Genomic DNA, 25,877 nt, shown 5'->3' with positions numbered 1-25,877 from the left:
TGTGTTAGGGACTTTACATTCAAATAGGGATATCAACAATAACATCAAAAAAAATTTTTTTTTAACTTTCATATTTCCCCTCAATTTTGTTGCTACAAGACCAACCAGGTATTATCATGACTGTTCACTTAGCTTGACCCTCCCTTCCAAACACGTTCTGTGTGCATCACACAGTTCATTGGGAACAGCAGGTGTTTTAGATTCTTGACCTCAAATTGTGTTTTTGCAGGCTGTGGTTTCTCTGACCTCTACAGGAACAGACAGGGCCTTGGAAACCATTCTGATGTCATTTCAACCACCTTTGCTTTCTGAACACTTTGCAGGACATATCAAAGACTTATTTTGGAGCTGCAGCACCTGGAATACAGACGGCTTCTCTTTCAAAAGTCTAATTAGAAACAAAAAAAAAAGGAAAAAACCCCATTGCAACTGTATGCATATCTTAAGAAATGTCTAAATAGCCCTACTTAAAATTATGAATGCTAGGGCACACTGTATTAAAAAAAAAATGGCAAAAACTACAACTACTTTTGCACCAACCTAATACTTCGCCATAACTGTTTAGTTATCTGTCAAGGATTTCTGGACTAGAAACTTGGGGTAGGGAGGTACACAGGGACTAGATATATACTTCTGCAATTACAATGTCAAGCAGATTGGAATGTACATATTACTTACAGTTAAACTGACTCACATGTTTGCACCAAAATGTTCTATAATAGTTAATGAAATAAATGAAGACATGAGAACAACTAGGATGTCTGTGTTGGGGCGGGGGAAGGAGTAGGGAAGAACTAAAATGTCCACATCAAAAGTCTTCCTAAGAACCTTAAAGGCATATTTCTCGACTTAGAAAAGTTCAAGAAGTAAATGTACTCTTTTCTCTTCACCAGGCAATCTAATAGAATCACTTCCCAATTGTAACTTTCCCTGCAATATACTGTCCTAGAACTTTCCACTCTTCAGGTTTAGCAGACCCTTCAGTGGCTCTACTTTGACTTTTAAGTACTAACACATATTGGTTCCTTATGGGGAAAGTCTATACAAGTGTGTAGGGACCCTTCTCACATCTGAGAATTTTACCAACAACCATCACCATGAACTTCTGAACTATGATTTTTGTGTCAAGGCCAGAGAGAATATTGAATACAGCAATTTTTCCACTTTTAAAGAAACTGTTGCCCAGGTATTATACAGTGTTCATTTTAAATAACTGTGATGGGTTTTCACTGGTTTCTATAGGATATCAGAAGCAGACAGCCAACACACAGGAAAGTGGAAATAGCATTCAGACGACTGTTCCACCCTCTCCCCAAACTCTGGATTCACTCCTCCCTGCTGCACCCCAGGCACAAATATTATATTATCATCTCCATTCACATGGCTGCCATCTCAGAACAACGTTCTAACATTGGACTTAACTTAGTGTAAAAACACGGTTTTTTGAAGATCATCTGCAGTGGTTTACAAATGAAACTGAATTTTCTCCATGCAGAAGTTTTACAAGGAACTTCATGACAAGCCAAACTACAAAAATTCAAGAATGCTATTCTTAAGTTGCAAAATGCTATGCCATCATAAACTCACCATTGTATGTACAAACGCATCCTCAATACAGTGGAAATGGTAAGCATTTTATTTGTGTAACACAAAAAGTCCTCTAACGCCGGGCGCAGTGGCTCAAGCCTGTAATCCCAGTACTTTGGGAGGCCGAGACGGGCGGATCACGAGGTCAGGAGATCGAGACCATCCTGGCTAACACGGTGAAACCCCATCTCTACTAAAAAATACAAAAAACTAGCCAGGTGAGATGGCGGGCGCCTGTAGTCCCAGCTACTTGGGAGGCTGAGGCAGGAGAATGGCGTAAACCCGGGAGGCGGAGCTTGCAGTGAGCTGAGATCTGGCCACTGTGCTCCAGCCTGGAGGACAGAGCGAGACTACGTCTCAAAAACACAACAAAACAAAACAAAACAAACAGTTGTCTAAACTATCTGGTCAGCAGTAGACTGCATACAATTACTAATATAGTGTATAAGGCTATCTGCATGTCAAGACCCTTTTATAATATTAATCCTTTAATGTGACTTGTACTTTCTCTATCCGTAGAACTAAGTAAGTTACAAGATTACAGAATAACCTGTGGAACTTTTAAAAAAACTAAAAAATTTTATCCATGCAACTGTTATAACTAAAAAATTAAGCAGGCATGAAATAGGACTAAGAGTAACACAGCTAAAGGACAAGAGTTGGATTTCTGTAGCGGCGGTGGAATCGTAAGTGAATTCTGATTTCTATGAATGCGGTGTGGGCACTAAATTAGAATAAATAAGTAAAACGGCATTAACTAAGTCAGTGTGGTGCTGGCATAAGAACAGACACATCAATGAAATCGAACATAGTCTAGAAACAAGAGCATGTAATCAAGCAAGCATCCCAAACCAGGGTGGAGGAAAGGTGGAGGAGATCATTTATTTAACAAATGCTACTGAAGTTACTGGCTAGTTGCTTAGGAAAAAAATCTTTGTGTTCCTCACCTCATGGCATACATTTACCAAAATAAATCCCATACGGATTGAAAATTTAGAAGCATTAAAACAAAAAAGCCTAGAAAAAGTCATGGTAAATATTTCTAATTTTTGGATGAAAAACATTTTAAAACAGTGACAGAAATTACAATGAAAGATCAACAGATTAAAGCGATAAAAGCTAAACTTCATAAAAATTAAAAACATATCATACACAAAAAATAAACAGGAAAAAGTCAGCAACAAAAATGGCAAAGAGTTAAGGTCATTACTGTATAAACAGTACTTACCAACACACCAAAAAGAAAAGAGTGATTAGTTTACAAATAAAGGTTTGGGTGCACTAGCGATTAAAAACAAAAAAAAATTACCTAATCAAATTATAAAAATAAAATTTAATGTGTTAGTCTGGGTGGCCTAAATAGCAAACATTTATTTCCCACAGTTCTGGAGGCTGGTTAGCAGATGGTCACATGACAGAGACAAACATCATCTCTCCCCTTTCCCTTATAAAGCCATTAATCCCATTCATGAAGCCTTCACCCTCATGACCTAATCACCTCCCAAAGGTCCCCCTCCAAAGACCATCATCTTAGGGGTTAAACACAGGAACAATGCGGGCCACACCAACTTTCAGTCTATAACCCTCAAGGATGACAAAAATGCAGGTTGGGCACTCAGATCTACTGGGCAAAGTGTTAACTGATAGATTTTTGCAAAGCAATTTGGTAAGTATCCACAACTTTTCATTTCATAGTCTTTGACCCAGTGGCTCCCTTTTGAAAATCTAAGAATATTCACATGTCAATGAAGATTACTGCCCAATTTTGTTCAAAAACATTGTTTATAATATCCCAATACTGAAAACAACTTAAATGCCCAATAATACAAAAATGGTCATGAAAGTATCATAAATTCATTTTAAAAAGTTAAGAAAACATAGAAGTTATATTCATGAAGGATTTATAATAATGTAAAAAGTATTTAATGTTAACTTTAAAAAGAAGAATGTAAAGCTGTATATGAAGTGTAACTGTTTAAAAATAAAAGCGCATAGAAATGACTGAAGAAAATGTGTCAAAACATTAACAGTGGTTGCCTGTGGGTAGTAGTATTATGGCTGGTTTGTCTGTTGACACTTTTCTGTATGTTCTAAATTATATAAAATGGCCATGTATTATTAATACACCCTTATAATCCAAAGAATATAAAGCACATTAAAACAGAAATTTAAAGAATTAACAAAAATATAATGTTCAACTGTGGACATATATATCTCCCCACACAAATACAAATAAATTGTTTATATTTCCACCACTACTTTATTGCTATGCAACTTGGGTCTTTATATGCATACTTTAGTAATTCAAAGCAATAATCAGGGTTTTATAACTGGCTTATTAGTGTTTGATTTGTCTTAGATCACTACTGAAGAACACCTAGAAGCTATTTAACTTCAGGGCTTAGTTACTAAAGACTTATCAGTTGCTTTCTAAAAAATGTAGAGCACATATACATCCTCTTGTGTGAAGGACAAGAGCCTGGCAGTGGTGTTTATCCTCAACAGACTAGAAAACCTCAGCTCAATGAGGACCTAAGGAAAATGGCAGAGAAGGCAAGAGAAAATGGAACCAAGAACATGTTAAAATATGGAAGCTGGATTGTGAAAGGAGAACCAAAAATGGCAAATCTACTCCATTCGGGCACTGGAAAGAAAATAAAAACAATGCAAGATAAAAATACTAAATATAGAACTGAAAAGGACAAGAAAAAAAATTACTCTGAATGACGAGGTTGCTTAATCATTTCTTAAAAGGGGAGTAGAAAAAAACAGTACAAGATAGGGAATAAAATAGAACGAGGGATGCAGCACACGGATCAAACTGGATACTATGGCCAGTAGTTTGTCATTAATTTCTGTAGCCTTGCCAATACAGTAACATTTAAGAAAATGCCAGCACTTACTTAAAACAATATGTGAGGAAATATTTGTTTTCTTATTATTTAACCAAGTTTTCCATGTTTCTATATTGTGAAAAATAAGGAGGCTAAGGCATATACAGAAAAACACATTGCACACAGTTTACTCTATTTTAAGCATTAATGTGTTTAAAACAGAACTTGAGAGTTGATTTAGGTGTTACAAATAAACTTGGGGGCATTAACACAGATAAGTACTAAAACCTAACATTCTACAGAAAGCAGGAGGAGCCTCTGCCCAAAGTCAAATTTTCTAATCTGTAAAGATATGTTGCTCTAGAACTTCAGGAGGCATTAAAAGGTTAATCTTCAAAGGAAAGTCTGTAGATGTTTTGCATTTTTCAGTATCTAACCATTGCAGTGATAAATGCTTCACATGATCACTAAATATCCACATAAGAAAGCCACAAGTTATAGTCTTTGTACTGGTTCATAGTTTCTCAAACTTGGTACAACCTTGACAATTTCTGGTATGTCCATATCCCACCTGTACATTTACTTCTTTCCTCAAACCGACTTGCTTTTAAAAATTGAAATACCTACTTTAGGTTTGTCCTAAGTAGTAGACAAATCACCAGTTTAATGTGATAACTGTATTTTGAATACATATTAAAATACTTAAATATTTAAGTGAAACTATGTCCATATACCTTCTAAACACACTGTGCATGTTATTAAGTGGTAAAGCATACCATCCGTCAGAAAATAGAGTCCAATCCCGATTTCTCTGACCAAGAAAACTCTGAGGAATGAATCACGAAATTGTTCATAAATGTGTTAAAATTACAAGCTTTTGTTCCCAAGGCAACTAAAAAAATTTCAGATCTTAAACTTTCTGATTACTGAAACTCTGAAGTGCCTGGTTTTCTGTATAAATATTACATGCTATGAAAGTGAAACTTTTAAGAAAAATAAACTGTGAATGAATAGGATCTATTAATATCTAGTTCATAGGTCTTTCGTAGACAAAGCTAGTCTTTATGCAATCTTTAATTACACCACCACTTCATCATTTGCCACTTGTTTTCTTGTCATACAGCTTGCACACTGACATAATTCTTATGTAATCTTTCATTTATGTAGATTTTCTCTCGCATGGATACACTTCCTCCACTTTTTATTTCATATTCCTTTCCCATCTTTGTACCTCCTGTCTCATACAGCAGGTGCTTAATAAGATTTTGGAACAGAACAAAATCAATACAAATCAAACCAAACCTTACAGCCACAACATACCGTGCGTTTGTAAACAAAAGAGATTTTTATTTTAAGCTTTGCATTTCCTAAAAAGTGAGGACTCTGTCAAACATTTTTATCCACTCTGAAAAATGTACAATGATTAGAAAAGTGCATATCATAATAATTTTCATATATATGTACTCCAAAACATCACAAACACACGGCTTTGGAATAACGTAAGGGGTATAATCTGAAGATTTTGAAATTTCATAAATTAGCCTTTAATGAATTGTACAAAATATTTATTTTTATAAAAAATTTGGTTTTCTGAACACATGGGTATTTAATTATTACTTCCACCTCGCAAGACTCACATGAAAATAAAACACTTCAAATAGAAAAGGAGAAAAAAGTCAAAAGAAAAAAAGAGAAGGAAAGCTGGTTCACAGCATCTGAATTACTTCTGGACTCTCTTTCTGGTTCTTGAACCTTGAAGATAAATCAAAGAAACTGAAATCATTAATCAATAATTGACAAAAGCAAAAGAACAGAAATATAAATATCTCTAAATATAGTACATTTTAAAATCGAATGGACTCTGGTGATTTGCAAAGATAAAACTGACATACAAAAGTATGACTGCTAAAACTCTGAAAATCTTAAAAAATTGGGTCATTTTTTAATATGTCAAAAAATATGCTGACAAAACGTACCTTCTAATCTTAAGCCATGTAAAAATGCTTTGACTGATAAAACGTATCTAATTTTTACTAATACTGAAATATTTATCTCCAAAATTTAAATTTATTGTAAAATTTAAAACATTATCTCCAAATATAAACCTTAGCAATATAGATAAGCATTCATTCCTTAGGGGGAAGCGATGAGGTCATGCATGTTATGAAAAGCAAAGGAATGAGTTGCTTTTTAAAGCCTATTACCTACACCCTTTAGGCAGGAGAGCACTGGGATACTGAAATGGAAAGTCTTTTCTGCTAGGAATTATACAGGTCCCAGATGAGTAGCCTCCTACAAAAGGATCATATGTGATACTGGTCTTAGTCCCTTATGACAGCTCCTATCTAACTATTCTTGGTTTGGAATAAATCAGTGACTCTCTGCTGGGGGCATGGGAATTCTGCCTCACCACGGAGACATTTCACCCCACCTACTGCTCCTACTCCACCTCTGGGCGCAGCAGTCAGCCTGATTACGGCTGCCTAGTGCTGGCAAAAGAAGCAGGGCCATTTCTTTCCCACTGCCGCATGCTATGCTTTGCCAGGAAAGAGCAGGGGCACCAGAGTGAGGGACAGTATGGTGCTCATAATTAATCAATGACTGCACCAAAAAAAAACACAAAAGATCAATACTTCTTTTCTGAAAAGTACAAAATATTCTTTGAATGTGAACAAAATTCCACCATATGCATCTACAGGTTTTCTCATCATGGGTTATTTAGTTACTTAACATGAAAGTTAGTTTCAAAACTAGCATTTTTAATGTTTCCAAGTTATAGTTTCTGTTCAATCACGATACAGTTCAATGAATGCAAATTTCAAGTTTATATGAATATCCTTTTTTCTGCCACTCATAATACATACCTTATATACTGTACTATGACTGATTCTAAAATTTGAGTTTTTTCTTAAATTTCTGTAACACAGCCACCTATTAAAAATATCCCACAGTAGATTTTTAGGTTTTTATTTCAAGAAATTTTATTTTTATTATTTTTTGAGAGGGAGTCTCGCTTTGTTGCCAGGCTAGAGTGCAGTGACACGATCTTGGCTCACTGCAACCTCCGCCTCCTGGGTTCGAGTGATTCTCCTGCCTCAGCCTCCAGAGTAGATGAGATTACAGGTGCCTGTCACCACGCCCGGCTAATTTTTGTATTTTAGTAGGACTTAGACTTTCACCACGTTGGTCAGGCTGGTGTCGAACTCCTGACCTCAAATGATGCACCCGCCTCGGCCTCCCAAACTGCTGGGATTACAGGCATGAGTCACTGCGCCCGGCCTATTTCAAGAAATTTGAAATTAATTCTGCACAGAAAACTGAAAATGTTGTGATAGTGAGATTTGGATAAAGGGTATTACAAAATCAAGGTCAATAATCAATACTGTATCTCCCTTTCAATACATTTTAAATCTTTAACCACACTACAAAGAACACTAAACTAACTACAAAGCTATATTCAAATAGCATTCTTCTCATTAATGTCTTAATTTGCCATTTTACTCTGAAATTAAATATCATTGCTGCTTATCTCCTTCAATCCAAAGTTTCTCACTGCAACTAAAAGGGCTACTACTGCCTGGAACTTATTATATAATCAGTCCTACGCACCTTGTTGACTTTGCTGCATAAATCAATTCAATATTTTCCCTAATAATCAATTCTAATTGTTACAAAAAAAATCTATCTTCTTATCTCTTTAATTTAAAATATAACCATTTTCATAATATACACTACTGGCAAAGGGTCCAATCATAAGTCTAATGTATGTAATTTGATATTTGGAAAATAACATACAAGTTTGGGATGCTTTTCTATGATTTTATAATGCAGTAGGAAAAAAAGTAGGACATTTCTTTGTAGGGTTCCCTTAAAAATATCTACTTTTTGACTAGTCATGCTTTCTCCAAAGATTCCTCAGGAATGGTCCAAAATCCAAGGTTCTTAAAAATAATACCAACAAAAGTAGCCTCCATTTTATGAAAAGGAGGGGGGAAAGTACACCAGCCATAAATATCATTACTATATTAGCTAATTTTTAGCACAATTCTGAAATACTGGCATAATTTTGAAATGCCAGAATATGCATGATTTTTAAAGGCTTATTTTGTGAGGGGAAAAATTACTTGCAGCAAATAACCAAATTTTCTCAACTGGTAAAAATTATGCCTTGCATAAAAATAAAAGGATTAGAGGCCTCTGTTCTTCTTGAAAACCATCCCATCACCTCCTCTCTTTATCTGAGAAAACCTACACAATACACATTTTGAAAGCTTTCAGAATGTGTTCTTACACAATAGACCCCCAACTATTCAAAATGAGTTTAGGTGTATCAAGAAAATTATACACGTTTTTAAAATGGTCTAAATAGATATTAAAGGAAAGTTGCTCCCATTTTGCTAGACACAGCATTCTGAAAGATCACACAGTGAGAAAAATCTCTTACCATACTGTAAATCATAAATTGTGTTTGAAAATAAAATTGTTAATGAAGAAACTGACATTTCTAAAGCTGCTGTTAGAGGTAACCATTCTTGAAACATGTTTGACACAAAATCTTAAAGCCCTAAAACACAGTATTCACTGAATTGCACTATATATCTTAAAAATCAAAAAAACAAACGTAATAATGTGTCCTTTCCTTCAAGTTACTTTTACACTGATAAATTTAAAAATATACATTTACACAAACTCTTGGCTTTTTCTTTTTGCTGGAAGCAATAACATTTTACCATCAGATAATATTTCCTCTCACTTATGATTATTTTGATAGTAAAATACCTTAACTCGCCTTGTACTTTAGGGGGAAAAAGTGAACTGTAATGGGGGAAATAAACAGCATTTTAAGAAAAGCAATTCTGAGTTTATATGAATAAGGGTGAATCTGATTATTCTTTATCTTCTTAAAAAGTTATGTCAAAAAAACTGAATTGTTCTCCTTAAATTATTTATGACTACTTTACTCTTTTGTCATTAATAACAAAAATACTAATATATTTTCTCATGGGAAAAACCATCAGTAGAAGACCTTACACTAAAAATTTAGGTTAAAAACTTTCATAATTATACTAGAATTTAAAGGCATTTATTTATCAAGACAAAAACCCTTGATGCTCATTAAGCAAAGTTCAGGTAACAAATGATGTCCAGGCAGTCAAGAGAGGGATGAGTCTTCCCAACACACAGCTGAGACTCTGCCTTAGACTTAATGAGTGTCAATCTCACTAGAACAATGCAGGATCTTTCTGAAACTAAAATTGCCAGTTTTAAAATTTAAGGGATTGTTTTTAAGGAATACTGCTGTATCTTTATAAATACTCCTTAATTTTGTTCCCACTCACTGTCATAGCTGCTGCTGCTAGCCTCTGGCTGAGACATGGTTCGATGTATTGCTCCTTGGGACTCCTCACTTCCTAATAACAAAATGAACAAGACACGGGAAAAGGGAAAAAAAGACAGTAGCGAATGGAAGACAGCAGCGGATAAAAGAGAGGGACTACTTCAAAACCTTTCACCTTCAGTATGAAGTTTTATATTCCCTCTTTAGGTATCTCAAGTATTCTTTGGGTTAAAGCAGATTAAACCAAAGGATGTTCTAACCATAATATGAACATAGTATTTGTTCATATTATGAACAACATAGTAATGAAGAACATAGTAATAAAATCAGGGCAAAAATGATTCTCTTTGAAAGTTGAATACTTTGCTTTCCACAAACATGCACTGATGCCACTAGCAAAAGGAAGGAAAAATAAATTGGTGGTATTACTCAATATGGCACCTATGCTTTAAAAAAAATTTTTTTAACCAAAAATAAGCCTTTTCTGTTAGAAACCAAGAAATATTTCAGGACAAACAAAATAATTTTTTTTAAAAAGGCAGACAGGAAAAATCTTTTTTAAAAAATGTATTGTGGGCCACACTGAATAGCTCTCTTTATTGAGTCAAGTACATCATCTTATCATATGAATCCTGGAACATATTGGCTGGCAGTTTATTAAACATATCAGACCAAAATCCAACCTAGTTCTGCCATTTGCAGATGCTGCCTTTGCTCATGCCATTTCTGGAACTATTAGAAGTGCCTTCAGTGCCAGTTTATAAGCCATCTCAGAAATGACTTCATATCTTGTTTTTTGTTTTTTTTTGTTTTTTTTTTTTGGTTCAAGAACTGTGAAAAGTGATCAGCCATAAAGCTTTAATTCTTTTCCTCTTAACTTGTTCAGAAAAAAAGAAGAGGTTGACAAACTTTATAAGAAACAATTAGACAGCTTAGTCAACAGACCCATGTCTGACCCCTGACACTCACTATCATACCCAGAGTTATGTGGGATCAGTGTGAGGAAGTGGAAAGATATTGGCCTGACAGTTAAGAGTTCTGGTCTCTATCACCCTTTCACAACAGCTCAGTCATTTATTTTATTTATTTTAGAGATGGGGTTTCTATGTTGCCCAGACTGGACTCAAACTCCTGGGCTCAAGTGATCCTCCTGCCTCAGCCTTCTGAGTAGCTGAGACTACAGGCACACGTCAGTCACCACGCCTGGCAGCTCTGCCATTTAATCATTCAGTGTCTTGGGCTCCAAATCTGCAAAATGAAGGGAGCTTCCCAGTCTCAACTTTATAATTATTGTGGAGAGTAAATAATCTAACGTATGTACAAAAGATACCACGATAAATACTATACAAAAATCTTGTGGCATTTTATTATAAAATCAAAAGCTCATGACCCAAATAGTTGACCCCTCATGTAATGGGAGGAAATGAAATTTGTGTTTACGTATGGAAGCAGCTAGGCAAACCTGTTCAACTTACGGGTCTGTATGGCCTCCTCTGTCTGTGTGTCTGACCATTCCATATCTTCAACACCAGGTTCCTTGCTTTCTTCCATTTCTTTCTTTCGCTTCTTACAGATAAAAATTAAAGAGAGAGAGAGAGAAAGAGAGATGTCTGACAGTCAAGTAAACTACAAACTCATCACGTATTTGTGTGTGTGTGTCTGTCTGTAACTGTATATAGGTGTGGGTGTGTCAAAACACACAGGAAGAATATTCTCAACTTCAGGATACTGGTTACCTAAAGGAATGGATGAGGGATGGAAGAAAGGGGGAGTACGAGAACTTTCAACTAGACAGTTAACCCAGATGGTAGGTATATTTGTTATATCCACCTCTAACTTTTCATGTTTTATATACTTCATTATTGAAAGCTATGGTTTAACCATCAGGATTGATCATACAGAAACTCTTTTAAAATAAAATGTTTTACAAACTCACGATCACCACTCAGGCCAATGATACTCTCCACATAGTACAATGCAGGTAGGATGGAGAGAGGATAATTTATTTGATAAATGGAAAAAATGTATGTCTTGTCCCATATATTACATCAGTGTTTATACCACATAACACTGGTGGTAAAATTCTATTTATGAATCAATAATGGAAAACTTGTAATAAACGTTTCTCTTTTAGCATACTTTTTATTAAAAGTTTAAGAGGGCCATAAACCTTACTGTAAATGAATAGTCTTAAAAGTACAAAGCTCTCCTAAAATCTCAAAAACCATCTGGATTTCCCACATTCTCTTGGGCCTGTCCTATTTTTCTAGTGAAGTGTTATTTAGAAGTCAGTGCTTATATTCTGTCACTATCCATTCTTCCCAAATGTTCCTTCAATTTCATTTTATTACTTTCTACCACTACAACATTTTTTAACAGGTCCAGTCCTGCGTTAAGTTTCTAAATTCTTTAACATCTCTATACATAGGTAAAATTATAGAGGGACATGAGTGATAAATATGAAACTTTGAATTTAGTATATAACTTTATCTTGTGTAGTTTCAAATTTAAACTGGTTAAAATCCAAATTTTAATCCAAAGCTTCTTTTGGTTGCCTAAAATAAGTCTGTATCATTTAGAAAACCATCTGATATGCCCCAAATCTCACAGGTTCACAATGCAACAGAATGTCCTCATTTATATTTTCTAACAATTAACAATAAGTTAAACTTCATCTGAGAATGTTCCTTGCTGCAGGCCATTTTGTGTACAGCTAGAAAAGAGGATAATGCCTGCTGACAGCACATTGTTCCTTTTCCTAATGGCAACCATGGGTTCTGTTCCAAAGAGAACTACACGGGAAAGCCGAACTCTATTCAAGCCACATTATCTTAAAACCTCCAAATGGTCAGAACTGTTATTATCTATGTATTACAATTAATCCCACTGTTTCAAAACATTCTTAAGGTGGCTGTGGAAAATTAGAACTCAGAGGTACCCACCATGTTCCTAAAGAAAATGCTTCACATATACAAAAGTAACAACTTGACTGAACCTTGAGAAACTTTCAAAGGCATTCATTTAGCAGATTTGTATATGGAGGTATTGCCTCTCAAAAATAGCTGTAAGAGTGGCTATAACTTCATATAACTGATGAGAAAAGGGGAGAATGCCTTACATCTTTCTTTTCCAAAGTGTTGCTTCATGATTACCATCTAAACCCTGCTGGGCTGAACAGATTGGTTCGATAATTACATACAATAACTGCAGTGGGCAGGTAACCCTCAGCTGGCACAGGGCAGCTCCCCTGTGAGAACTTCCATATGCAAACTGCACTGATGGAGTGCATTAGGTACATCTTTCCTGCCTGTGCACAGGCCTGATTAACGCCAGCCAAGACTCCAAGGTTAGCATGTCAGCAGATTTGTGATGCATTAGGCAGGAATAAACACAGACACTTTTGTTCGTTCAGACCAAAATTAAGGAGGAATATTTCAGTACTATATTGCTTTCCATACAGCAGAGAATACATTTTCCAGTTTTTGGAGAGCAGATTTTTAAATGCTCATTATAAAGGCAGCTAGCTATCCAATACATTCTACCCAAGAACCTAAGTGCATTCATCTAGTTTTCAAGCTTATTTAATAAAAGGGGGCTTTCTTAATCTCCATGCAGGTAAATTACATAGGAAGGAAAATCAGACAGTATTCAACCAACAAAAAACAACACCTGTGCTTTAAGCAGTATGCATTAGGTAAAGCACTCTACTGCATTAATCCACACTTCAGCCAGGTAACTCCTGCCCAACTTTTCTAACAATGTACGTAGTCTGGATACAAAGGGCCAGTGGTCTACAGATGAATTAAAAAACCAAAATAAAACCCTTCAAGTTTAGTAGTATCTAAGTATGTTATTAATTTTATAAGGCAATGAGTAAAATTCTAAGCAATCTGCTGCCAGCTTCTTCCTTCTGAATATTTCCAAATGCTTCATTTTGTTATTTGTCAACATCCTTAGGCTTCAGATAGTGCATACTTTGGTTCCTTTTGAAGAGAAAAATGGCTTCACAAAGTGACTATGCTAATCCCTGATTTTTGCCACATTCTGTATGAGGTCTCACAGGTGCCTTTGTGTTTAATATGAAACCAAAATATTGTATGATATACTAACTTACAAAATAAACTTGAGTATTCTTTTAATTCAGCACAGCTAAAATATCTTCAGAAATTAGATTTCAAAGGGCACTAGAATATATATTACACATTATATTTTTGAAGTGTTCAGATATGCTAAAGTTTAGTTAATTAGCAGCTTCTCACTTCCAATTTAGAAACAGGAAGACAAATAGGCTACATGCATTTGAACTGATAATTTACTAATAGTCTAGTCTAAACACCGACTGGAGACCTGCTATTGACTTAAAGTTGTTTTAATAGAAAAGAGAAAAAAAATCTTCAGAAGCAAAAACCAAAGACCAATTCTTTGCTTCCCAAGTCAAGCATCAAAAGATCACCTCTAGATGCTTTCAACAGCTTCTAAGAAAAGCCAATCAGATTCATGGCTATCTCCTCAGGCAGTGTTATTTGGGTTTTGCCCATCCCTTATGACAGAAGTCTACATGTTTACTTTAAAAACTTAAATTATACAGCCTAAAAGTTTTAAAATGCTTCATACAGCACACATGTCACAGAACAAAGAACTTTAAACACTGCATGAATCAGTCCATGTGACTGCACTAATCAGTTAACCTTATTTTATTTATTTGATTAAATTATTACATTCCCTAACAGTGGTTGAAAACAGAATATTAGTAGTAACTAAAAAGATATGACATATCTTCTATGAAGGTAAAGCTAACATGTCACTATACCACAATATTTCTGAAACTAATAGAGTTAGTTAAAATCTACTATATACACAGAAAAAACTGAAGCTAGGGATGGAAAAAAGCCAGAGAATGTGCTCAGTATTTCTCAGCTGATGGTGATGAAAAGACTAGAACTCAGAGTTCTTTATCCTTATTGCAATTTCCTTTCCACAGCACTACGCTGTCTCCCTATGCGAGCTTTCAGTAGGAAGCAGTAGTTTCTAGTTGCTGTGTTCTTAATGTATTTTTTCTAGAGTTATAGTACACAAATTTGTGTATTTCATGTAAACTATTTCCATAACCTCCTCTATTTCTCTCCTACTATGTATGCCCCCTGAGGGCAAGGACTATGGTTTTCCTCATTTTTCTAACTCTTAATGAGCTTGGCACAGTGTTTTGCACATATACAGATGTGCACCTGTAGAGGAACTATTAAACTATTCTTGTAATAAAGCAATAATTTCATATCTTCCTCTAAGTCTCTCAAAAACTGTAATATTTGAATGGACATTAATTACAGATATGTTTCAAGAAAATGCAAGAAAAGGTCAAACATAATTACAGGGAGAAGAAATAAAAAGATGGAGAGTTAGGAAATGAACAAATGACTTGAAAAGAGACAGACAAATCTGAGGAATAATCTAAAAATATCCTGCTAGAGGCCTGGCGCAGTAGCTCACACCTACAATCCCAGCACTTTGGGAGGCCTAGGTGGGCAGATCACTTGAGGTCAGGAGTTTGAGACTAGGTTGGCCACATGGTGAAACCCTGTCTCTACTAAAAATACAAAAATTAGCCAGGTGTGGTGGCAGACACCAGTCCCAACTGAGGCAGAAGAATTGCTTGAACCCAGGAGGTCGAGGTTGCAGTGAGCCAAGATCACACCAATGCACTCCAGCCTGGGTGACACAGCGAGACTCAGTCTCAAAAAAAGAATAAAAATAAAAATAAAAATTTGCTAGAATTTATTAAAGTGATTTACTATTTTCAATGAGTTTCAGAGATGAAGACTGTAATAAAAATAATGACTATTGCAATTTCCTTCCACAACAGCATTGACCTCCATCTGAACAGAGGTGAAGATCACCACCACATACTTACTAAGCATCTACTGTGTGCCTGGCACTGTCATTTTCAAGCTGAAAAATAGACACTATAAAATAGTTAAAGCAAAAAAGAACCATCATCTTTTATAAAAACATTAAATACACACACGTTTAATTTCTGCAACTATTTGTTTTGATGTAAGCACTGTAAGAAATCCTTTTAGGGTTCCATAAATGAGTGTTCTTATATAAGTGTCCAGTGTAATCCCACTAACATGGAAATTCATTCTATGAAATATCAATCCATATGTACATGTAACACACACATTACCTCACAGTCCACCCTGGATTTTGTTGTTGTTGTCTACTTGTTTAAATTTAGATCTCTCTCCTGTCAACATTTTTAGTCATCTATTCTGGAGACAGGAAGTACAACTCAAGCAATTTTGCTAATTATTATTAACAGGTCTGAAGGAACGAGGTTAGCAAAATAATATGATTAAATATATGGCAGACAAAGTTTGGAATATCTATGTTCTTCACTAGTTCAAGCTATCCCACCCTTACTTACAAAACCATGAAAAATTAAGAATTTACTGTAACTATCCAAAAATAGCACACCAAAAATTGCAGGTAATTTACATGAATGTGCCAGAAAATACTGATACAATCGTAGACTTTGTCAGAATAAATGGGGGAAAAAAAACTATCTGGTTGGCTATCAGGGTTGATTGCTCCATGCGCAACACATTTTTTTCAGCAAAAGCACTGCTTTCATAAAGTCAGCATAATTTGTCTATTCACTTATTTTAGAGCACATGTATGTCCCTTCAGCTTGGCTTACTACAGAACTAGGGAAAGCTGCCTTCAAGCTCTACTGTCACCCTTTCTCCTAGAAAAAACACTCAGCAGACAAGCTGTGGAACAAGCTAACCCTTGATTACATGATCTACAAGAGGACTACATGCTTCAGAACTTTCATCAAAATGTCGCACAATAACAGCAAGCACAACCTAGAAAAATCTCCCCATGACACTTTTGAAAACAGTAAATTCAACTTCCAACTTGTTGGCAGCAATGGCTTTTCATGATCCTAACATCATTCATATTACAAGGAGATCATGAAACTTTAATATGATCAAACGTATAGTCACTTAACAAGATGAAAGCTGTTTCCAGAGATTCAATGAACTACAGTCTAGAAGACTAATATGTCAGTGTATTCTATTCTGGGTTAAAGTCAACGCGACACCACTTCACTCATGCTTTCCTTTGACGGTTCCATGACATGCACCATTAAGGTCGAAAACTTTTGGCAAAGTTAAGATGTTTCAAAAGTACAATTTATGGGTAAAGGCAAATGAGTGGCCAGGTCATGCTTTGTCTTTAACATTTTATGCCTATGCCTAAAATCACTAGGATGCCTTGAACTTTCTGTATAAATGCACAATAATAATGATTTCATGGCCCTGAACAAGTCACCTAGCCTCTTCTGAGTTTTAGTCCCATCATTTATGAACAAATGAATTTCACAGGCATGCTGCAAAAGTTATAAAAAATAATTTAAAAGTCCTGAAAGAATATAGAAACTACATAAATGCTGAGTGATAACCTAAAGTTTAAAGGGTCAATATCCTATTACCTGTACTGAGCACAACCAAGTCTTCTGAGGAATTCTCAATAATTAAAAATGTAAGATTTTAAAAACTACTTAATATAATACTAAAAACTAAGGAGGCTAATCTTTATAAATACATCAATGAAAACCAAAACCTATATATATATACTGGTGGGGAGTTAACTAATCTCAAGGCAACACATGAACAAGTGTATTACAGAACAAACTGGGCTACATTAGAGTTACTATTAAAAACATACTACCTGATCTTCCCTTAATAAACTTATGTCCACAAAACACCTAATTCCTAAACACACAGGCAGAAAATAGCAGACACAGAATTCTCTGGTGGTAAGGAATCCTCTGCTTTACGTCAACTACCTATTATCCTTTAGTATCAATTATTTAGCTTAAGAAAAAAAAGGTTAACTACAAACTGATTAATTTGACTTATATGTTCTTAATAAAAGTTATGGAGCTACATTTTACTTATTTTAAAAATTTGTTTATATTCTGCCTTAACAAGATGGAGTTACATTTTAGTCTTCATTTCACAGTAATTAACATCTTGTCTTTCACTGCAAAATCAACTTTTACCAATTCATACTCGTTCACTATTCCAAACAATCTATTTTAACACACATACTAAGTGAAATATAACCGAGTCTTCATTCACACGTGCCTAATAACCTGTTTAATAAACTGAACTTTTAAAGATATAAGATCTTAGTTTATTAGAAGGTTCAAATGAAAATGTTCCATGTTATTTTCTTATCATCAATAAACTAGAAAGATGGGAAAAGTTAAATAGCGGATGAAATAACAGCATTAACAATAATATTGTAGTTAACATTTACTGGTCACTTGCTATGTGCCTGCCACTGTTCTAAGCACTTTATATCTTTTAATCCTCACAACAATCTTATAAGCAAGACAGGTAACATTCTTATTTCAACAGAGAGAATTTTTTTTTAAAATTCATCCATTATTAAAAAGAAATGCACACAGGCCCGGCATGGTGGTTCATGCCTGTAATCCCAGCACTTAGGGAGGCTGAGGCGGACGATCACCTGAGGTCAGGAGTTTGAGATCAGCCTGACCAACATGGAGAAACCCTGTCTCTACTAAAAATACAAAATTAGCCAGGCGTTGTGGTGCATGCCTGTAATCCCAGCTACTTGGGAGGCTGAGGCTGGAGAATTGCTTGAACTCGGAGGTTGCAGTGAGTCAAGATGGTCCCATTGCACTTCAGCCTGGGCAACAAGAGCAAAACTCTGTATCTCAAAAACAAACGAACAAACAAAACAAAACAAAACAAAAAACAAAACAAAAAAACATGCACAGAAATGTTTAACATTTCCAAAGAACTGGTCATTATATAAGAAAAATAAATCTAATAGTATCCTTTGAGATCTCAATTTTGGGTACTTCTTATAAGCATGTCCTTTCATTACTTCAAGAAATTCTTCTGGGCACCATTCAAGACATTTATATGATACCAAATTTCCTTCTGTATCACTTATAGTAAGGTACTTACATATACAGAGATCAAAAAATAGTAAGTGTGCATCACTGCCCACATGCAAAAGCTGGTCATGGGGTTGATAGATGCTACAATGCAAAGTCTAAAATGCCCAATATTTGCTATGCCTATTTGCAAAAGGGCTGTTTTCTGCATAGAGGCTATTCAGACACGCAAATTTTAATATGCAGTGGTTCTTAACTATGTCTGCACAATGAAATCACCTAAGAAATTTTTTAAAAATCCTGACGGTCCCACCCTTATAGCTTTTCATTTACTTGGTCTAGGGTACAGCCCAGATAGTGGGATACTTAAAAGCTCCCAGGTGAATCTATTATAATATGCAACTAAGGATGCCACCCACAGCCTCACAAGCACCTCCATTAAAATGATCTGAGGTACTTGTGTGTTAATGGACCCTCCCAGACCAGAAAAAGAAACTGGAGAAGCAGGGAGTCCTGGCACCCAAAAAACAAGCTATCTGGTCACAAATTTCACTCATTTCTGAAATCACTGGAAGTAGATGTCTGTAATGAAAATTCTATTAAACTAACAGGAAAACAGGTATTACAACTTGGACTGAGGTATACACTATTAAAATCAGTCAAACAACAACAAAAAAAATGACTAGACAATAAACATTGAAAAAAATCTAAGCAATATCACAGAACCAAAACAGAAAGACATTAAACTCAAAAAGAACAATCCCTCTGCCAAAACAGTTAATATAAAAAAGTCTCATAATTACTATTCTCAAAGGATTTAAGAGGCTATCTTACCAATAAAACAAGAATATGCTGGCATATTAAAAAAAGAACTAGTACCCCTAAAATATGACCAAAAAACAAAACAGATGTAACAAATGAGCAACAAGAAGCCCACAGATCTATACAGAACAGTGTTAAGGACAGAAAATGAACATGTGATCGAAAAGTTAGGAGACATGGAGAAAAGAAGCCAGCTTCCAGAGTTCCCAGATTCATGTGGTAGGAGTCCCAGAGGGACAGAATAGAGAAGGAAACAAAGGAAATCCTCACATACACAGAAAATAAATTTTCCAAGTGTTTAATACAGGCATTAAGCCTTTAGATGAAAAAGGTCCACCAAATACCAAGAAAGAAAACCAAACAAAGTGTAAGAACGAACCAGAACACACACACACTTGCGCACAGATACCTGCAGAATGCCAGGACAAAGAGAAAGGCAAGAAGCTTTAAAGCAAGAGTGGAAAAAACAGAAATCTAGTAAAAAACAAACATCAGGAAAATCAGATGTTAGAAGGCAAAAAAGCAATGTCTTCTATTAAAAACTATATAGCCACATTAGTTTTCAACTAGGGAAAGAGAGATATTTTTGGACTTCTCAAGGTTTACAAGTTTATCATTCAGAAGCTTTCTTTAAAAAAAAATTTAGCATATACTCTGAAACATAAAGCCAAGAGAAAGGACATGGATAACAAACAAAAAACACAAAATATGTTAGACTCATGATGAACTCTAAATAATAATACATACTATACAAATGACACAAAAAACTACAACTAAAAATTCCAGATGATTGTAGTGTGAGAGATGGTTTGTGGAGGGCTCAGAGGGTAAAAGTAAAAACAAGCTCTGTTTACTCTTGTAAGAAAAGGATATAAATTCTAATTAACTCTAAATGTTCACACACATAAACAAATTAAAATGTGTTAAAAAATGAGTGGAGACATTTTGGAGGTTAAGATTTCACAACTTCCCTCCACCTAAAATCTGAAGTAATGAACCCAAAATAACAATTAAGAAGTATTTCAGCAGCAAACAGAAGCAGCATAGCTTCGCAGCATAGCCTTTGAAAAGTGACGACCGTGAAGTCTGTCAGACACTTCAAGAATGTGAGCAAACATCATTCTGAAATTCTTCACCAGTAGTCCCCAATTTAGAAGATGTAAGTCAGGCAGCTTGGGGGAGAAAAGACTTCAGCCCGTTGAAAAGAGGAAACCCTCCCTACTCCCACAGTGACTCCCCAAAAGCAGGACCTGCAATTTTGTTTCTTCCCTGGCTGGGAAGAAACCTGGAGAAAGAGGGTAGAAAAATAAAAATCACTAATTATCTTCAACTGTAAACAGGGGACTACCACAACCAGAGAGAAAAGAGAACATAAATAAGAAACATAGAGAACTAAAGCCATGGAGAAGAGATCGCCAATATAGTCTTTCTTTCACTGTGGATTCACTAAGAACATCCCAAATTAATAAACTCACATTTTTGCTTCTTCTGGGTAGGCAGAGAACAGAAGCAAATACTGGAAAATGACCGATAAATTTGGCCTATGGCTCACCAGACCCCACCCCCAAACATGTATTCATAGGCAAAGAAAATGAATTGACAATGTATCAAGCCCTAAAATCCAAACTATAAAGAACATTCTCAAAGATGGGAAAGTCAAAGATTCACAAATACAATAATCTAGTAAATTCAAATAAAGCTATCCTTATCCAATATGAAAAAGATAGAATAAGCATGCCAACAAAGAATACCAAGAGACAAGAAAAGAAACTGAAAAAGAAGCTCATAACATGCAAAAGATAGCTGAAGACTCCACCTCTGAAAGAAAACAGTCCTCCCCCAAGGAAGAAAATTTTATAAAATGCATCAGAGGCTTAAAAAAAGGCTTAAAAAATAGATTAAAAAATACTCACTTTTTTAAAAAAATAGAGGAAATGATTTTTTAAAAGACAAAAAGATAGCAAGGAAACCGCACAGCTAAACAAAACAATCATTATAGAACGTATATATATTAGGAATAGTAAAAAACAGACCAAACATTGCTGACAACCAGATGACATAAAGGAAGGACTTTGTATAATCACAGATAATCCAATAAAAAAATAGAATAAGAATTAAGCAGTTAGAAGAAAATAGACATGGACGTTGTGTATTATCTCTACAGACACAGAAAACTACAAACACGACTGAGATAAATGGAAGAACATGTGAGTAACTATAGATGCCTACTATGTCTATGGAAGAGAAGATGTCAGTTCCTTCCAAATTGCTCTATAGAGTAAACGCAATTTTAGTCAAAATCCCGGAAGTATTTTTAAGGAAACTAATAAGCCAATTCTAAAATTTATATGTAAATTCAAAGAGCCAAGAAAAGCAAAGACAATGCTAAAGAAATAGAAGTTGGAGAATATATGCTATCAGACAGCATTATGAAGCCAATAGTTCAAACAATGTGGCATTGGCACAAAGATGGACAAGCAGGCCAATGGTACAGAATAGGGTATCTAGAAAAAGACTCAAATACCTATGGTTACCACTGCAATGCTGTGAGGACAGGATCGTCTTTTTTTTTTTTTTTTTTTTTGAGACGGAGTCTGGCTCTGTCGCCCAGGCCAGAGTGCTGTGGCCGGATCTCAGCTCACTGCAAGCTCCGCCTCCCGGGTTCACGCCATTCTCCTGCCTCAGCCTCCTGAGTAGCTGGGACTACAGGGGCCCGCCACCTCGCCTGGCTAGTTTTTTTGTATTTTTTAGTAGAGATGGGGTTTCACCATGTTAGCCAGGATGGTCTCAATCTCCTGACCTCGTGATCCACCCGTCTCGGCCTCCCAAAGTGCTGGGATTACAGGCTTGAGCCACCGCGCCCAGCAGGATCGTCTTTTCAACAAATGGTTTACATCAACTAGATATCAAAAGAAGAAAAACAAATACTGACTCACACCATGCACAAGATCAATTTCTGTTAAACTGCAGACTTAAATGTGATGGATAAGATAAAATTTCTTGAAAATAACGTATCTTCATGATCCTAAGTAGACAAAATATTCCTTAATAGAATATAAAAAGCACTAACCATAAACAAAAAGACTGATAAACTGAGTTTCATTAAAATGAAGAGATTCCATTCATCAAAAGATACCATATTAAGAGTAAAAAGATTAAACACCAACTGGAAGATAATATGTGTAACACATACATTGCATACATACAAAGTATTCAACTCTGGCAAATCAAAAGAAAGCTGACAACTCCAACCTTTTTTTTTTTTTTTTTTAAATAGGCAAAAGATTTGAAATGTACTTCACCAAAAACAGGATTATCAAGGCTGGCAGGCATACAAAAATGTTTCAAATCAGTATTTTTCAAGGAGATTAAGTTAAAACCATAAACAAATCAGTGCACATCCACCAAAATAGGTGAAATTAAATATAATGCAATAGCTAGTGTCAGTGAGCTACTGGAACTCCCCTATGCTACTGATAAGAATTAAACTGAGAGAGCAGCTTTGGAAAATTGACTGGCCATATCTACAAACCCTCAACATAAGTAAGCCTTATGCTGCAGCAACCCCAGTATGAACAGACCCAATCTGAAATAAATGTATATGCTTCCCCCCAAAAATTAAAATAACGTTCTTAACAGCATTATCACAACTGCCAAAAACTGGAACAATCTGAAAGTCCGTCAATAAATTATGGTATAGTCATATGGCATACTACATAGCAATGAAAAACAAATTTTTGTTACATGCAACAGCATGGAAATTCAGAGATACAATTAAATGAAAGAAACAAAAGAGTATGTAATATATGACACCATTACTATAATTTCCCCAAATATGGCAAAACTAATTCTGGCAATGATTCATATCTTGATCTGGGTGACATTTAAGTGAATATTGTGTAAAAGTGTACTTATTCATGCACTTTTCTATACATATGTAACAACTTCACTTAACAATTTAGGGCGAAAAAGTCCACTTGACAAAATTCAGCTAAATGAGAAGTTGAAAATGACCTAAAGAAAAAAATTGTTAGCAAATGCTGACTCTACTTAACTAGAGTACTATGATCAAACCATTAGAAAACAGGAATGTACCAACTTCAACAATCTAAATTTATATAATTACAATACACTTTATCTTTATTACTGTATCAGGCTAAAACAGCTAGATAGATTTTCACCAAATTTAGAGAGTACGTTCAGGGCACCCTGACTGAAACTACAGACTACATGGTGTAAAGGCTGTATGAGGTCAATCCCCTCGGAAAGAAAGGAAGAAAGCTGTCCACCAGAGCAGCTGCAGGCTACTGATTTGCAATGGAAGGGCTTTGCTCTTATTCAACTCTTTGTACCCTGCTCCAGGCTAAGTGCCAGCAAGGGTTTATTTAACAATGGTTAAATAAGAGAAACTCTAGAAAGACCAATTAGCATAATGCAGCCAGAAAAATAAAATTAAAAAATTAAAAAATTAGGAGGTAAAATAGAGAAGGAAAGAAAGGTATGTGAATATCATTCATAGGGAGCAACAATATAGGCTGTCTGAAAATGAAAAAATAAAATACCAATTGCAAGGCCATGATCTAGACCTTACTCAACGACTTTCCAGGGATGAGATTCCAGTCAACAACCCTTTTTGTTGACTTAGGCAGGCAACTTAAAACTCTAAAATAGTTCATGGAGGTGTTAATGTCCTTTTAACTTGCTGAGCTCTTTCCAGTAAATTAAGCTGTTCTTAACCCAGATGGAACAAGAAGAATTCTTTAAGGATGGGATCACATGTCATTGATCTTCGTAGCCCTAGAGACCTAGCCTAGATCAGGTACATAAATTAGACCTTTTACATAATTGTTGAATGTTAATTTATGAGTATACACTGAATCCAGTAACTGTTGCACTGTACTGCCAGATTCTAAAAACTGAAAATGTTTAGTTCTAATCAACAATAAAAATAATTGACTTTGTACTTTTTAAGGGCAGATATATACTTGATCTCTCTGTTCTCCTTCAGGATTATGTCATCCCAAAATTCTACGCTTTAAATAAAGCTCCTTGATTATTAAGCAGAAAACATTTCCAAGTGGGTAAATTCGTGTTTCACTCTAGTTTCCAAATATACTGCACCATAATCAAGCATGGCCGCAAGAAAAATAGACAAGAAACCTTGCTTCATTCCACTGTTCATCAATTCCTGTAGGTTTTTACCGAAAAGAGTATCTCTTAGGAACCTAAAGACAAACATATATTAAACTGATTAAACCTACCCCTTTCCAAAACAGATCTGAGTCTGATACTTACACAGAAAATACACTTTACACTTTTAAAAATTATGACAAAGGAAAAGAGAGGAAACAAATGTACTAATTATAAAAATCAACAAAGTAGTAGAATTAGGCATTATATTTAGTTTTGAGCCTCCTGACATCCAGAGCAAAAAAAGACATCTGGGTTATAGATCTTGCTGCAAAACAGAAGCAGCAAGCTAGTTTCTCAAAGGAGAAAGCTTTTCATTGTAGGGAGCCCCCAACTTCTCATCCAGCAGAACTCTGCTTTTATCTGTTTTCAATGAAAGCATTTACAATTTATATGAAGAAAATGTTCTGCAGTTTAAAAGAAAAGCAAAGCTTGAAAAAAACTGGTCTGGTTCAATCCTTTCACTTTACAAAAAAAAAAAAAAAGCCAACAAAATTAATAACTCACTTCAGTTAAAACATGGCTATCGAGCAGCTCATGATCTTACCTAACTTCATCTTAACTTTTATTAATTTCCCTGTAATACAGACAACAATCCTGTGTCAGCAATGAGTGTACAAAAAGCAGTAAACTAATGAAGTAAACCTCCTAATAGTTCAACTTGTTCAACTTAGTATTCATTTTTTTCCCCTAAATGAAGCTTTATACATGTCAGGGATGATCCAACAGGAAATTTCCAGCCTTCTGAACTATCCAAGGACACAACAGAATTATAAGGTCACAGATGTTAGCTCTGCAGCAGACTGACCTACTCAGCTGTAAAGTCAGCCAACCTGCAGAAACTAAATTTTCTCCAGCACGTAGGTCCAAACAACAGGGATTTGCAAAGGAAGGTAGGGGCGGGGGCAGGGGGACGGGGGTTGGGACAGGGGAGGTGGTTGCTCTGGACAAGTTCTCACATAACAGCAGAGATCTTTACTTCTCAATCAACAAAACAAAATTTTAGAGAAAAACACTATACAAGCTCGCTATAAATATTAACGCAGAGAAATCTATCCTGAGCAATAAGAAACACTCTGCTTGTTTATGCATGTATGCGAAAAGTAAGTTTACTACAATACCTTACTAAAAAATTCCACTCAGGCTTCCATTTTACCCTCTTCATTTC

At 35.3% G+C, this 25,877-nt stretch overlaps 1 protein-coding gene across 6 annotated transcripts in view; it reads right to left on the bottom strand.

Annotated features, from left to right (window-relative positions):
• Positions 1-5,743: 5,743 nt before the first annotated feature.
• Positions 5,744-25,877, bottom strand: part of VRK1 (VRK serine/threonine kinase 1) — an 85,516-nt gene continuing 65,382 nt past the window's right edge. For 2 of the 6 annotated variants that reach the window (XM_015144442.3, XM_077938009.1), the window contains exons 12-13: positions 11,235-11,322; positions 5,744-6,173 (exon numbers count right to left, since the gene is read on the bottom strand). In XM_015144442.3, coding sequence (XP_014999928.1) covers positions 6,142-6,173; positions 11,235-11,322 — 120 coding nt within the window. In that variant the 3' untranslated portion in view covers positions 5,744-6,141. 6 annotated transcript variants of the gene reach the window in all.

This window comes from Macaca mulatta, chromosome 7 (genome assembly GCF_049350105.2).
Source record: "Macaca mulatta isolate MMU2019108-1 chromosome 7, T2T-MMU8v2.0, whole genome shotgun sequence".
Classification (NCBI taxonomy): domain Eukaryota; kingdom Metazoa; phylum Chordata; class Mammalia; order Primates; family Cercopithecidae; genus Macaca; species Macaca mulatta.
Note: the sequence above shows the minus strand (reverse complement) of the source record. Positions and strands in the feature narration are given on the sequence as shown.